The sequence below is a fragment of the Mesocricetus auratus genome, unplaced genomic scaffold, assembly GCF_017639785.1.
Source record: "Mesocricetus auratus isolate SY011 unplaced genomic scaffold, BCM_Maur_2.0 Super-Scaffold_100676, whole genome shotgun sequence".
NCBI classification, from domain to species: domain Eukaryota; kingdom Metazoa; phylum Chordata; class Mammalia; order Rodentia; family Cricetidae; genus Mesocricetus; species Mesocricetus auratus.
In genome coordinates this window covers 83,693,455-83,710,233 of record NW_024429266.1, presented here as the reverse complement: position 1 = coordinate 83,710,233, position 16,779 = coordinate 83,693,455, and the positions used below count along the sequence as shown (strand labels likewise).

Here is a 16,779-nt window from a genome sequence, read left to right as displayed (position 1 = left end):
CCAAAAAAGCAATGGCAGCTGGAGAGTGTTTAAGAGCACTGGTTGCTCTTCCAGAGGACCAGGGTTCAATTCCAATGCCCATAGGATGACTCACACCCATTGGTAACTCCAGTTCCAAGGGGTTCCAATCCCTCTTCTGGCCCTCATTGGCATGTACATGGTACATAGACAAATGTGTGTAGATAAAACACCATACATATAAAACGATCTTTAAAAAAAAAAGTCAGAACCACAAAAACACACAAGCAAAAACAGCTTAGAGTGAAACACAAAAGAACCACAATGTGTTGCAAAGTCTTCTAGTATTACCTTCTACATACAAGTTTTTGGTATATTTTTAATTGAATTGGAAAGTAAATTAAAGAAATACAGTCAGTGTAAACTATTTTTAAAGAATTTGATAAGATTTCCTGTTATCCTGGCATTACAATTTGAACATGAATCCCACTCCCCTTAGAATAAATCCATGTATTTAATCCAATGTTTGGAGATGCAGATCTGGGGAGCTGACTGGATCATTGATAGATTCCTAACTTGTAAGGAAGTGGAAACTAGAAGATTGGGGGAATTAAATCAACTAGTGTGTGCTCTTTTGTGATTTGACAGGCTATACCCTTACCCCAGATAAACTCTCTGCTTCCTAGCCACCATGAGGTGAATAGCTTTCCACCAGGGTGTTTCTGCTTCCCCATGTTACTAAGAACTAGCCAACCGTGAATAGGAATTAGGAGCTGAAATAAATCCTCCATTAAGTTGTTTTTCTTGGGCATTTTGTCACAGCAATAAAGGACCAACTAGCACACCAACTTAACAAGACCGTCCTAGAAAGACTGGTGCAGACAGGAAGAACGTGCTGCTGGCGAAGCATTGTTTTCAAACTGCGGGGGAATAGCTCATGGTTGGCCTGGAAAATCAGCACAGGGTTACAGTCTTGATCCTTAAAAGGCTTATCAGTAACATTTTCTCAGGCTGGAGATGGAGTTTAGCTAGTAGAGTACTTGCCTAGCATGCCCTGGATTTTATCCCTGGCACTTCAAACACAGGTGCACATTTGAAACCCCAGCACCTGGAAGGTGAAGGCAGAAAGATTCGAGGTAGAAATTCAGGGTTGCCATCTGCAACTTAGTGAGTTGGTGGCCAGCTTGGGTTATATGTGACTTCATATCCAAAAAAAGAAGGGAAACAGAAGGAAGGAAGGATAGAAGGAAGGAAGGAAGGAAGGAAGGAAGGAAGGAAGGAAGGAAGGAAGGAAGGAAGGAAAGAGAAAAAATTCATTCTTGTTGAAGGCTCTTCTTGGAGGTCCAACGTAAACCTTCTAAAGAAAAGGCTAGATAAATATGAACTAGAATCATAAAAAGGGACAAAAGTCAGAATTTGATTATTTCCCCAAATCTCTGTATCATTGAGATGGATGCTTTTCTGTTTGTGTGATTTCTCTTGGATAGATTAATGCTATGGAGTCTGCATGTTCTTATTCTAAACTAGTCTGTCGTGGTATGTCTCTAACTCTTATACATCAGAAATATGTATAGGGTCTCCAGGAATAGGGGAATACTAGTATTTCTGGTGAGAAAATGTTTTCTGTGTTTCCCTCTCTGTACCCTTCATCTACATCCTACCTTTGTCCTGTCTCCACAGGTTAAAGGCTTAACTTATTTTTGTCTTAAAAGTTCACGAAACATACCAGAAAGTTCATAGACCTCCATTTCTGACCCCTGCCTATTCTACTACCTGAGTCAACTTGTTTATAACTAAAATTTATACGTGGCTGTAAGACTCATCAGATCATTCAGAGAGGAAAGTAAGAAGCAGAACTTGAGCCTTTAGTTGGATAAATGTTTTAGCTAAATGTGATGACAATGTCTAGTGCTTTATGCTCATTTAGGAAAGTCACACACACCACAGCCTCTTGATGTCAGGTGCCAAAACAACAGTGACAATGTTTACCTAGGACGGATGCTCAAACCATCTGCTCGAGACAGGTAAATACGTATGGTTTCCCCTTCCCAGATTATTCACAGAATCAAAAGTCTAATGAAATGCGTGTGTCCCTTCATTTCCCAGAGGTGGCACTGAGACCCCGAAGAGTTACTCAGACAGCCTAATGTGGATTAGTAGCAAAATACCAGATGCACTTTTGTCCATCCCCTGACAAATGGTGATCCCACAAAGATGGTATCATCCTTTGCTCCAAGCTCCTCATTCCCTAACAGTATCAGTTCATTAGCTTTCCAGGAATCTAAATTTACCTTGTTGTTATTAAAACAATGACACATCTCAGATCTAGCAAATTCTCCAAAGAACAGTCAGCTCATAGACAGAGACAACAAAAGCAAAGGCCAAATAAATTTGGTCAATTGTGCGAGAAAACACCCTGGGATTTAGTGACAGAACCAGTATGGGACTCCTTTTCTGACTGACCAGAGAACATACCAGTGTTTGCCACAAAGGCTTAGCTAACAATGATCAATAGTATAAATGTGAGGTATTCTTTTTTTTTTTTGCCAACTAAAAGACACATTCATGGCCAGAACAATCTAATTCATTCCATTAGCATGTGAGTTCTGCATGGTGGTACTGTGTTGGGCAGCCATCTGTCAGAAATTGTGGAAGGGTTAGAACAGTGTGTTGGAAGATTGGATCCACTGACCTCTAATCACATTCTTCCACTTCTAAGATTATTTGATTCTGTACACTCTAGGAGCTGGATACCTTAGCTAACCAGCATATTTCCACAAGTATCCTGGAGCGTCCCCGTGGGAGTTCTCCTGCTGTGGGCTAGACTCTTCTCTGCTGTTTCAGACACTACACTTTATCCAAATTGCATGCAATGGAACACTCTAGGCACAGAGAGTACGTGGAAAATGCAATTCTGCCATTTCCAAAGACAGACTACACAGCCTAACTTTCAAAATTGCCTTGCCTAAATGAGCATTCCGTAACTAAGCCTCCACAAACAGCTTTTACAGTTTGCTCATGTACTGTGCTACTATCAGGATTAATTATGCCGTGTCTTCATGAAGAGAAGTCCAATTTGGATGTAAGTTGGAACAGAAAAGGAAAAGGTTTACTTCTCAAAGGAAGATTACTGTATCGAATTGCCCCCCAGATTGCTGGAGTCCTTCCATGTACAGACAGATTTGGATGGCAGTCCCCAGCTGGGCTAGCCATGGGAAGGAGGAAATTGACATGTTTGAGAAATGAAGCCTATGCCAACGAACAAGATGGGGAAGGCCAGCACACTATTAACCCCCTCCTTTCTATGTAGTTCTGTGGCAAGCTGTAATTCAATGTACATCTGTTCACTTGCTTCTACATTTTTAAGATGGCCTGACTTCTGACTTCCTTTTGGGAACAGTAAGTCCAAAGTAAGGAAGTTTATTTATTTTTTATTCAGGAGATAAAAATTCTGTCAAGGTTTGAGGTACAAGTTAAAGAGAGCTCCACAAAAGAGGATTCTCATCTTGAATGTTTTACATGCATGGGATTACAAAAAAAAATTAACTATCTGATTACATACACCAGTTAGGTGTTGCATAGATTCCAGAGAAGCAAAGTGATACAGCCTAATGCTTAATAGCAGAGCAATAAAGACAGTCCTAAAAGGTGTCACAACCATAAGAGTGTGAAGACTACTTTCAAGGACTTGGCTCTTGGCACTCCTTAGCTACTGCCTAGACCCTGAGGAGGGTGGGGTCATCAGGGAGGGTGAATAATGAATAAAGCAGGTGTCTTAGCTGCCTTCACCGGTGAATTATGGTTGTAAAGTTCAATACAAACTGACCCTGAACTTGGGATGTTCGGAGGGCAGGCCATCTTTGCTCCCCATGAACCTTTTAGGATGAGGTGGCCACCTCAATTTAATGCAATACCAACCAACACCAGCACAATTCATGAGTAAACCATCCCCCACCCCCACACCCCCACTCCCACCCCACCTCCCGCCGCTCTGGGTTTGCACCACATATCTTCCAGAGGGCATTTCTCAAAGGAAAAATGCAAACTTGAGGGAAGAAACCTAGTTGGAAAAGATCAGTCTTTGTGGCTGTCACCCTCCCTGGGAACGGTGTCAAGAAAATCCCCACAGACATCCAAAGTCAGGCAGGTGCACAGGCGGGGAAGGAAAGGGGAGAAAGAGACAGCGGTGAGGGGTAAAGCAGAGTCCAGGAAACGGTAAAAGATGGGCAGCAGCAAAGGGCAGCGAGAGAGAAGAGGAGAGAGAGTAGCTGGCGAAGGAAGGCAGGGGAGGCAGCCAGGAAGGGTGAAAAATGCACGGGGCAGCGGAGCGCGGCAACTGGAGAGCCGACCACAGGGACCCGCGCGTCCCTGGGAAGCCCGGGCTGCGCTCCGCGCGCGCGGACGCGGAGATGCGGGGCGCGCCCGCCGCTCACCTTTCAGGATGAGGGTGTCGATGTCCCGATCGATGCCCAGGAAGTAGCACTTCCTCCAGAGGCCCGAGTAGGTGGCGAACAGTGGCCGGCCACACTCGGCGTCCAACCCTCCAAGCCCCAGCAGCGAGCGCCAGGACTCCGGGTCTGCGCGCCCGGGGCCACCGGGGAGCAGACGGCGCCCCAGGGGAGGCGAGTCCCGCAGCGGCAGGTGCGACAGGGGCATCAGGCGGTTCTTCTGATCCGGAGGGTCGGCGCCCGTGCGACTGCGCTCGCAGCTTTCCTTGTGGCGCCGGGGGTCGGTCTCGTACCAGTGATCGGTGAAGATGGCCGTGACGAGCAGCCCCAGAGAGCAAAGGCTGAGGCCGAGGCTGAGCGCCGTGACGAGCGCCCGCGGCTCCATGGCTTCCCGGGCCGCCGCAGCCGCCGGTGGGCTCGCCGCCGCCGCCAGACACAATGCACTTGGCCTCGGCGCTCCGCCGCGCGCCCTCCCTCCCCGCCACCTGCCCCGCACTCCCTCCCACGGCCGCCCGGCCGCCTCACTCCCCCGCGGGAGCCTCCTCCCGCCCGGCCCCGCGCCCTCCCGCGCCGCTCACACTTTCCCGCCGCCCTCCCCCTTAGCCGGCTCCCCGCACTCCACCGCCCCCCGCCGCTGACGCCCCTCGTCCCTCTCTCCCTGCTTCCAGCTTCCGCGGTCCTCCCCCACTCTCCAGACCTCTCTCCCCTCCTTCACCTCTGCTCTCGGTCCTAGCTTAGCTCTCTCCCATCCTTTTCTCCTCTTATCCCCGTCCCTACTTTGCCCTTACTTTTCTTCAACTCTACCAGACGTTCTTTCCCGACTCCCGCTGGCCCTTTGAGTCCCTGGCTTCTTCTACCTTTATATACCTGTCTTGGATTCCAAGCCTCTCTGCACCTACCCCTGCTCAGACAGCCTACAGTTCCCTGTCCCTCCCACGACCATACAAGACATCCACCAACGTCAGGCTCGATCTTGCCTCTTGTCCAAGCTGATTTTGATCACTGTCTCCGTTTTGCCCCCAGGAGCAAATCCCATCCAATTTCTTAAGCGTGGGTGTTTTTTACACGTCAGAATCTTGATCTTAGGGCAGCGAGCCTCGTTTCTTGATCCCTGAAGGATCCAACCTCAGAGACCTTTGCAGCTAGTTCTGTAGACAAGCTTCCCCCTCTCACCAGCTCAAGACAGCCTGGAAGCATCCTCTCTGCTACAGCCTTTCTTTTGCAAGAAGATAACCAGTGTCCCTGGAGCCACAGAACCATGGTCAGCGATAATACCCGCCCACTTCGTTTCTGCCTGCTCTGAGATGGACTTCTTTCTGGTGGGCTAGCTCCACGCCTGAGTGACTGACGGCCTCCTGGATCAATAAGGCCTTGCAGTGGCACCTGCTCTGCCAAGTGATTATTGCCTTTGAATAAAGCAAGCCCCCACCCCACCCCCGTGATAAATCAAAGTAATGATTTTCTCCTGTGTAAGTTTCTCTGGTGGTCATCCAGGGTCAACAAGAAACCAGTGCACCACAGCAGTCAACATCTGAGGCTCTGTGATTTTCCAGAGCTCTCTGGAGTCACAGATGTTCACCCCAAGAGTGGCAGGCAGGCTCTTGTTTTCTAAGAGAGAAATCCTTAGGACTAAAGTACTAAGAGTGAATGACGCATATGTATAGTCTACATGGAAAGGTGCAATACCCTTGTCCCACTTATGCCCTTGGGGTCATGTCAGAGACAGAAACCCGTGCTGCATGAGCCAGGATAGCTATCCTTACATTCTGATGCTATGAAATATGAATGATCCCAGAGCTTATGAGGCATTCATTAGATGCTAAATGTCATTACTCCGTGATTTAATGGGACTTATTAATTAGTGCCCCCACATCAATTGATATTAAGGTGATTTATCTGCCTCCTGTGGAATGGCATCTGTGAAGGTGGCAGGAGAAGCTGCTGACGTTCATTTTCATTGCTGTGTGTGCTTAACATCTTCAGGGGATATTTTTCTGCATGTCCCTCTTCTGAGCTATTCAATTCACAGATCCCTTAAGCAAGCCTTGGTCATATCAGACCCCCGTGTCTGTTTCTGCTGACCTGCCAATGTGAGTTATTGTTTGGATTTTCTCACAGCTTCAGCAAGAACTGTGGTGAGCTCTGGGTCTAATTAAGGAAGACAAAGAATTACAATTTTAGTGTTCTTCTCACAATCAGCTTTCCCTTAGCAGGAAACAGGAAACCCGGCAGAGGCATCTTAGCAGGATTTACACGGAAGCAATGTTACTTAGAAGACTTTGTTTTATTTATACTCTATAATGTGTGTAAGATCATGGAGCTTTCCGGATATGCAGAGTCCCTTTAACTGCGAGCCTAAGTGGCATCTGAAATTATCTTAGGGTGCCCTGTGTCTTTCTATATGGAAAAGAAGCCTGTCAAGCTAGCTATTACAAATCTGGAGAGTCTTAAAGGTTGTCTGTCAGCCCTTCAGTGTGTCATCATCGTGTTCTCACCTGACTACTACAAGACACAAATACTCAGCTACATTTCGTAGTCACGTGATCGTCATCACAACAATCCCATCCCCAAGTGAAGAAAGCAGAAAACCCTTTCAGTCACTATGACATGACTTAAAAGGACATATGGTTCTGCCTCATTTCCCTAGGTGGAACTCTTTGATCATACCCTTCTTAGAAACTAGTGTCATCTTTGGGGGTTCATCTACGTCTCTGTTTAAAATCAACCCCAGGGTATGATCTAAAGGTTAGTCAATGATGGATTGCCTTTGACAGTATTTCATAAAAAAAATGTCACACATTACAAATATGGGCCAGCAGTGTAATGAGAGTGCTGCCTCTGCTGGTTCTGCATTAACAGCATCGGAGAAAAGTGACATGTGATGTGTATACTGGCTTTGCTACAGCAACCGCACATTGCTTCGTCCAGGTTTTCAACCTCCCTCTGTTGGATATCTCCAGCGATGAATTATCACCCACCAACCACTGCTGATAGGGAATGAGGAATACAGAGATGAAAAAAAAAACAGTTCCTATCTTCACCTTGTTTCCAGTCTGGTGGCAAGAAAAAGGCCCGTGCACAGAGCAAGAGGTAAATACTGTACCAGAAATATAAACAAAGTGTTGTGGGAACGTGGGAACGTGGTAAAAAGACTAACTTCTGGGCAAGGGAGAGTCAGGTGGGCTGCAGAGAGACTTTTGAGTCAGTTCTCCGAGGATGGATTCAATTTTGTCAAGAAAATAGTATCAGCAATATTAGCATTGCATTCGGGTTGTAACTCTTTGATTTTCTGTCCAAGTAGTACATTTGGAAATTTCGGTGTTTATGGACATTGTAAAACAAGTATTTTGCCACATCTTTAAGTCACCTAGTTAGACTACTCGACTGGCTTCTTACACTCTGGGCACTAGGAGTCTGAGCCAGGGAATAGTTAAGGTATGAGGACATTTAGCTGGGCTCAGGGTCAAGATAATGAAAGACAGTATATCCAGGGAGAGCACAAGCAGGGCTTAGCATCAGCTGAGGGGGAACCTCAACATTTTCAAACTTTGTTTTGCTCACCTGTCTCAAATTTGTCTCTGCTGTCTCCAGACCAAATACCCAAGTGCACCCCTCACCAAACAGCCAGGTCTCAAAGTGACAGAGAAATCTAGAGAAGTTCTACCTGGGAATCTCACTGCATTGAACACAACGCTTCCAAGCCTCAAGCCTGTATTTGTCCATGTTTTAGCTGCCCCTCCCAGTCTCGCTCTCTCTCTCTCCTGCTGACAATTCACATAAACCACTTAAATTCGGTATTTCAGAACTGTCCGAGTTGTGATGCTTTTTCCTTTGAAGTGCCATTTATATCCATCCTTCCCTGTCTGTTCCCTCTAGCGACTGCCATGCCGCTAGCACCTCACCTCTAGGCTGGCGGTGACAGCATCCTCCTTGGTTCCCCGCATTTCAGGATCAAGCCTTGCTGCAGTTACCGCTGTCAGATGCATCCTCCTCAACGTCTGTCTCTCTCACCTTGCGTCTCCCACTCTTCAGGGTATAGAGAAGAATCCACCATATTCCTTTAGAGCCCTTCTTTGTTACTGTGAAATATTCCCATAGCATTTAAATGCCCCAACCGGTGTGTTGGCCATATTTAAATATTTAGAAAACAAAACACTTGCCTTCCTCAAACACATTTGGCGTAGTTTCTGGGTGCCATATGACATTGATCATATTTATCGTTAGAATCAGAAGTTCTTTTCATTGACATTTCCTTATAAAAAGTACTAACACACACACACACACACACACACACACACACACCTGCCTCCCAGAGCTATGACAATGATTTATTGACATATCAATGCAAAACTAGGATGGCTGGCCATAAATATTCTGAGACTTTCACCTTTTTGTAATAGTACCAAGATTCCAAGTATCATCCTTCCTTATTTTGAACACTTGGATTAAGCCTGTGTCCCTTAATCAAGACCAGACACCAACTCTCAAAAAAAAAAAAAGAAGTTTTCTTTTCCCTGGTAATATCACACATTTTTTTCAGTACCTAATGTAAGGATGTAGTCAATTATGTTGCTGATCTATAATATGTCGTTTCTAAAAATACTTGAGGTATCTGTAAGTTTTTCTCTGGAAGCAATTTTATTTTAACTCAAGATATATTCAGCACTTCAAATGTAAGTCTTGGTGTGAGGTCTCACTGGATTCTTCCAGGATGAAGGAAACACAGTCTATTCACGCCCTCAGGAAGCTTTAGGTTGGTAGAGGAGGAAACCAGAAATGTAAGAGGCAGTGAAGAGGGACAAGCTTGGACAAACGATGTTACAGAGGTACAAACAAGAGCAAGAGGAAGACCTTGTCCAGAGACACAAGTCTCCACTCTGAAATGGGTAAGCCGTGTGGCAGCAACACCATCTCAGGCACTTGGAAGAGAAGCATTTTCTTCTGTGACAACTCAGGGCAAACCCAAAGGTCTATTTTAGAAGCAGCACCCACACCACAGTGCTCTTCTGTGTCTCACACATGTGACAAAGTCATCCTGACAGTGCCATTTTGTCACAGAGTAGATGCCCGAAACCACAAAAAACCACAAACCCCCTGAAATAGATGGTGCCTGATAAGTTTCTCATCTCACTGACACACCACAGAATGTCACCATTCTTTTTCACATTCCTGGATTAAGCTGTTTCCTTTTTGGATCCTTTAAGCACATATGGTGGTGCTGGTGGTGGTGGTGGGGGGTGTGTTCAGAGAAACCCATACCCATGTTAAGTCCCACTCAAAGTGAGATGTGCTAGCAGATGGTGGCTCATTAATTGTCATACCTAAGTATGCTCACCACCTTAACTGTGTGTGCAGATACCAGAGTTCAAGTCTGTTCACTCGGGCCATATCTGACAACCAAAGCAGAACGGGATGAAGCTAGGATGTCCACGGCCTCCAATTCATAGTCATCTGTCTGTGACGCTTCCCAGATGGACAAAAGAGCCAGGCTTTCCAAATGTCTACCCATTCTCTCAGATGTACAAACCTTCTCTCACTGCTGTATCTATGCAAAGACTCCAGTACCTGGAGAGTGCACATGGGGCAGCCTGCTTAACAGAAACTCACTGTTCTCTACCTATGTATCCCAAGGCAGGCAGTTACCTAACCTCCTAGATACATCATTCTGAACAGCTGGTCTACAAATGTCTACCTCACATGATCATCATATCCTTCCCACTTCCTCCTCTCCCCGATGTCCATTATAGTAAGAACATCTAATGTAGATATCACAGAAGCAAATGACTAGGTAATTTATGTGACACATTTTCATTGTTGTTATTTATATTCAAATAAAAGAGGCAACCTATTATCTTCATTTACTCAATACTGTTTACAGGTCAGGGAGAGAGTCTTCTAAACAGAAGGACAGCACAAAGACCCCTGGGCAGGAAAGAACTTTATATCACCAAGGACCTTGAAAGAGAGTGCTGTGGCTAGAGAACAGTTAACGAGGGATGGATGGATGAGGACTGACCATGGCTAAATTATGAGATGACATTGCAACATTAGTCAAGTTCAACCTTACATGGGGCTTTCACTTGAATCAAAAGAAAATCTTTAAGGAAGTCTAAGCAGGGAAAGGGCATGGACTGATTCATGTTTTTAAATGTCACTCACGATGCCGTGTGAAGTTGATTGGGAGCCAGGGATGACAAGCATCAGGCAGGGAAACCAGTCAGATGGCAGCTGTCTAGTCAAGGTAGGTACCATTGGCACATGGGCTAAGGAAGCAGCCGGCAAAACAGGGAGGAGTATCAGGATGGAGGTCAAACTCATAGATAGAATCACTGTGAGTGCACATAATGGAACGAAATCAAGAACCATGCAACTTCTCCAGCGTGAGTTCCCAAACAGTTTGCCATGAGCTCAGAGAGGCAGACTGGAGGAGAAAAGCACTTGGAAGAAGAAGAAGCAGGAAAATGTTTTTGACATGTTGACTTTGAGGTGGCACTTAGCAAGCCCAGTAGAAATGGCAGTTGGATGTGTGAATTTGAGAATGAGAGAAGGAGCCTGGGGGTGGGTTGCTTGATGGGGGAATGCTTTCTTGGTGGGTATGTGGAAGGTCCTGGGTATGTTCCCAAGCAGAGGGAGTGAGGAACGTTTAGACTAAAGGTTTAGATTTAGTTATGTCAACATATAGGTACTAATTGCATATTGACAGTTGAGTTCATGGGAATAGATCAGATTGTTCAGGGGAGGGATGGCTTTAAAAAGCTGAGAGGCTGAGGCCTAGGCAATGAGACCCTGAAAAAAAAACACAGAGCTTCATTAGAAAAGAAGATTTCAAGCCTCTGGTTCTGGCTCTGTGAAGTTGGGATGCCTTTTTGTTGTTGTTTTGTTTTGTTTTGTTTTGTTTTTTCTCTGTGTAGCTCTGTGTAGCAAGTGTCCTGGCACTTGCTCTGTAGACCAGGCTGGCCTCAAATGCTCAGAGATGCTCCTGTCTCTGCCTTCTGAGTGCTGGGATTAAAGGCATGTGCCACCATCGCCCAGCTCAAGAGTAGGATCCTTCTTAAGGATGCTAGAAGAATCTAAAAACCATGCATGCAAAGCACTTATGGACAATGGATGTGAAGGTCATTGCACAGAGAATATCTAACATAATTGACAGCATTGTCATTGTTATCATTTATCATCCCCACCAATAATATTTAAAAACTGCTCACTTTTGCAGGTCATAATCCTGTGGTCAGATTCTTATTGTTCCAAGGACTGAATCCTAATGAAAAGCATGGAGGCCTGGTATGAAACCCCTCAACATATAAATTACCTGAAGTAGCAATGAGATGATATGCATTCCAAACTATGAGGACCCATTATGCTCTTTCAATATCCTATTTTCCTGTGGACCCATAATGGGGGTTTTGTGAACAGCAGAAATAAGCTGCCAGGGCATGATAAGGTGTCTCCACCTTTCAAGGTCTTTAGAGTGGGTGAGTTAGAAAGGGCTCTGTGTGAAATGACTGCCCACAGTCACTGCATCTTACAAGCACAAATCATATTACATGACTAAAAGTATCTGGACTTTTCCTTTCTTGGATAAGGAATAGAGCAGCTCTCAGAGGACGAGGGGGACCTTAAGTCAGCCCTGAACAGCACCTGTATAACAAGAGAAAAAAGAGACACCCTCACTTGTAGGAAGAGGAGTGAGAGAAGGGCAAAGAGTCAGGCACCATCCAGACTCCTAGAGGGCAGAAGGCACTGCTGATCAAGGGATGAGGACTATGACCTCCCTGTGTGAACTGAGTCAGCATTTCTGATTCTCATGGCCAAGATCTAGAGACAAACACTAAACCAAATTAAAATCAACATGTGTGCATAGGCATCTATCCCCAGGGAGCAAGGTCGTACCCTGGACAGCTCCTGTCTATCCATCCATCTATCTATCTATCTATCTATCTATCTATCTATCTATCTATCTATCTACTTTGCATTCAATTCTTGATTTGGATAAATCTCTTGAAAACCTGGGTGAGTCCAGATATTCTTTAGCTTGAGGGTGAGTCCCTATCAACAACTGGATACTTGGAAGAACAGCTCAGGCTGTGCCCTGTTCTTTACAGCTCTCAGTGTGCCAGGATTTGCTCGGGCACTGCCCAGTGTGAGCATCTGATATGCACTGTGCTTGGAGAACCATGCTGTCATTCTGGAAGGAGTCACCAGTTTGGCAGCCCTTGGCACACGGTCCTCATGGTCACACCTGAGCTCATGTAATGAATGGACTCCACATGGCATTGATGGTCACTCAAGGAGAGACACAAATGAAAGCTTGGGGACAAATTTCCATCTCATCTCCTACTATGGGATGGAGATGGGCAGGACCTTGTCAGGGTCAGATTTATGAGGCTGATTAAAAGAGAGAGAGGGAATGCATCGGTGGCCAAAAAGGAATCCAAGTAGGTGGCGTTGATGTATGAGCTCCATCTGCCTAATTTATTTGGTGTCGGCAACCTGCATGTGATGGAGAGCCTTAGATTATGTGAGTGGCAAGTCAGAGAAAGGGCTGGCAGTGGGGGAGATGTCTCTTAGTGTTTTCCAGCCAAGTCACCATGTGCCTTAGGAACCCCGTGGAAATCCCAACATGACAGAAGTAGTTCTCTCTAGCAATTCTCACATTTAGCCAAAAGAAACTCCTGAAGTTTCCACTACTGAAGTTTAGTCACAAATAGGAAAGCTTACTTTCCAGTATTTAGTGGAATTATTTAATTAGCCAACGTTCCTCCCCCAAAGATGCCTGGCTGGCCTCATCCTATAATTTGTGGGTAATTATTAGTTTTTCTAGTCTCATTTGGTAGTTTACAATTTTATATATCAACCACTTTTCCCAAGAACACTAGACCCTTTTAAAATGGTGTTCATGGCAGTATTATTTGGATTTATAGGGCTCATTTTTTACTGTACTCTTCATTATATTTTTATTTTTTAAAACAATGATAAAATTTAAATATATTTTCATCATATTTCCCCCTCATCAACTCCTTTCAGATCCTTTCCCCCTCCTTGCCCACCCAACTTTAAGTTCTTTCTCAAAAACTCAATACAAAAATAAAACCAAAGTAAAAACACACCCAAAAGGAAAAAACTACTAAACTGAAAATAGAAGTACACACACACACACACACACACACACACACACTATGTGGAGTCCAATTATATGTTGGTCAGCTACTCCTGAACATGAGGCCTGACCTGGAGTGGTTGATATATCCAGTGTCACTCTATTGGAGAAAACTTATTTTCCCATCTCCCAGAATGTATAAGTGGCAGTTCCGTTGTTAATCTTTACCCTAGTGGCTAGATTTTCATTCATTTATTCATTCATTACTTTTAATATAAAAATAAAATGTTGACAAAACAAAATTTATCATACAGAAGTTGGACAGAACAGACTAACAAAAGGAAAAGAGTCCAAGAGAAGGGACAAGAATCAGAGAACCATTCATTTGCACACTTCAGAAACCCACAAAAACACTAAAGTGGAATCCGTGACGTATAGGCAGAGGACCTGGTGCAGACCCTTGCAAGTTGAACTTATAGGGCTCACTTTTAAATGCTATAACTGATAGCAGTGGTAGTAAACCAGATATGGAATCCTTAAAAGGTATTGGGGTGGTGGTGGGGGGTCGACATAGAATAGAACCTGGATTGGGATTAAGGCCATCTGAGGTTCCTGGGATCTGGGAGGAGATTCGGAGAAGAAATTGTTGTCAAAACGGAGGAAAACAACATGATAATAGAAAGTTGTACATGATCAAGGCACAGTAGCAATGGATTGTCTGCCTCTTAATCTATAAAATAGATAAAAGCTGCACCAAGACTCAATGGACCAAGCAATAGGCACAAGTCAGAGTAATAGATGCAACCATTCTCCAGCCTTATTCATTGTGGGTTTGGGTATCTATTAATTTATTTATTTTGGATGTTTAAAACAGTATCTTGTCCTGGCCAGGCTGGCCTTGAACTCACTGAGCATCTGAGGATGGCCTTGAAATCTTGATCCTCTTGCCACTGCCTCCAAAGTGTTGAGATTACTGACAACCCCCACCACACATATCTGCTTTGTTTATGCTTAGGAGACTAGCTATTTACATCATTTCTCTCATCTTGCTGGCCACCTTTCACCGCTGCAATGGAGTATTTGTATGTTATAGGTAACACTTAGCATGTATTGATCGTATGCTATTTGACAGGAGCTGGCAAATTTTTTTAAGAGAAAGTCTTAATTTAATATACTCACAAGAGTTAACATTTTGTTGCCAACTTCAGCACACAGTCTCGTCAACCAATGGTCAAGGTCTAAATGCCTAAGTCACAGATTGATACCATGACATCGTGAATGTGATTATCTTTTTTTCAAGCTCACAAACTCTTTTTTTTTTTTGGTTTTACGAGACAGGGTTTCTCTGTATTGTTTTGGAGACTGTCAGTCGAGCCCGGCCTCGAACTCACAGAGATCCGCCTGCCTCTGCCTCCCGAGTACTGGGATTAAAGGCGTGTGCCACCACCACCCAGCTATTCTAAAAATAAAACAATCAGAATATTTTATTCCACTTAAATATATGGATATGCACATGCATATTTTTATACAATGAATATAAAATAACTGGAGCTAGTAATATTTTATATGCATTTTTTCCTTTAATCCTTTTCACAACTACTAGCAGCAGCAGCAGCATTGCCGTTGCTATCCCAGTCTCTCCAGGCAGGAAACTGGAGAAGCACAGAGGTAAGCAACTTGCTCAGGTCACTCTTTACTGACAGAGCCGCGATTCCCGTGTACATGGTGTGATTTCAGGGCCTACACCTGTACCTGTTATTTGTTTACTTCATAGTCAGGTGACAGCTTTTAGCCCACAATGAAGGCAACATGATGAGAAGTGTGTGGTTTTGGAGGAGTTACCCAAAGTAAAATCAAAAGGATTCACAGTGTAATAGCAAAAGAGAAAGAGAATGGGTAACAGTCTCATCAACGGACAAAGAGAAGGCTGCAGGGAGTGGAGCTGAAGTGTGGATAATGTTAGGGATTCAGATGGGGTGCCCCAAGACTGCTATTAGCTATGAAGTTAAGCAAGCCATGGGCTATGCAAGTATAGAGTTAAAGGAAGTGATTCAGACTAAATATAGAAACTTGGAAGCAAGAGAATCCAAATATAGATGAGGCTTCATCCACGAGACTGGATGATGTCAGCCAGAGAGTAAGCCTTGACAGAAAAGGTTAGGGGCTGCCACATGGAAAAGCACTATCTATTGGAGTCTAGGAGAGCACTAGGGGCCAAAGAGATAGGAGAGTCAGAGTCCTGGGAACCAAGAGAAGAAAGTATTTTAGACGGAAGGGAATCGTCAGCATTTCAAAGTCAGTGACTGGTCCAACAAGACAGGAGCTGGGACTTCAGTGTGGGATTAAGCAATGCAGAAGTCACTGGTGACCTTGACTGCAAGAATTTCAACAATGTTGGGGGTGTGAGCTTAACTGGAGTACATCCAAGGAAGAATGGCATAAGAAAGAAGAGTGTATATAGAACACCCTTTCAGAGAGCGCTCTTTTACATACGAGTAATAAGTGTGGGGGGGGGGATGAAGTGGGAATGAGGTAGACTGTATTTTGTTGAATCTTGGCATGTATGGGTTCACTAATGGAAACGATTAATGAGAAAAACAATACAGAAAAGAAAGGGAGGGCTTTTGTTTTTGGTTTTGTTTTCTGGGCAAAATGGGTATGTTGGTATTGGTCAGTCTGGGTCAGGTGTTTCCAGGTTCTTGACCTAAAACAAAAGCCCACAGAGATTACAAAGCATTGAGGAGACTTTATTAAAGAAGAAAGAAAGAAGCAAAGAAAGAAAGAAGCAAAGAAAGAAAGAAAGGAAGGAAGGAAGGAAGGAAGGAAGGAAGGAAGGCGGAAACGAAGAAAGCAACAATACAAAATACACTGCAAGACCACAGCGGGCCACATGAATGAAAATACTCAAGGCTCCAATTATTGTTTGTGGCTCTGTTTTATAGGATACATAAGGTAGGGGGAGTCTGCGTACCAGGGGTGTAATCAAGTGGTTCTCTATTTTGACTGTCAGATTACATTACATAAATATGTGCTCATTGTCAATGTCTCTTTCCTAAAGACATGTAATTTTAATATGTACACCCTATTACTCATACTCATAAGACAGCTAACAGAGGGTTTTCCTTGAGAGTTTACTTAAAGACAAGTTTCCCTTGTACCCCAAACCAGTTCATGCCAGATCTTCCCCCATGCCATTCGTATTCAGAGGTATATATGCATAGTACATACAAGTAGTGGTGCCTAATGCATTATTAGAATGTGGGCATGTGTGTAGCC

At 44.4% G+C, this 16,779-nt stretch overlaps 1 protein-coding gene across 1 annotated transcript in view; it reads right to left on the bottom strand.

Annotated features, from left to right (window-relative positions):
- Tmem178a (transmembrane protein 178A) overlaps window positions 1-4,870 on the bottom strand; it is a 58,443-nt gene extending 53,573 nt beyond the window's left edge. The window contains exon 1 of the mRNA XM_005077236.3: window positions 4,392-4,870. Within this exon, the coding sequence (XP_005077293.1) occupies window positions 4,392-4,791 (400 nt within the window). The 5' untranslated portion in view covers window positions 4,792-4,870. The remainder of the gene's footprint in view (window positions 1-4,391) is intronic.
- Window positions 4,871-16,779: the final 11,909 nt, after the last annotated feature.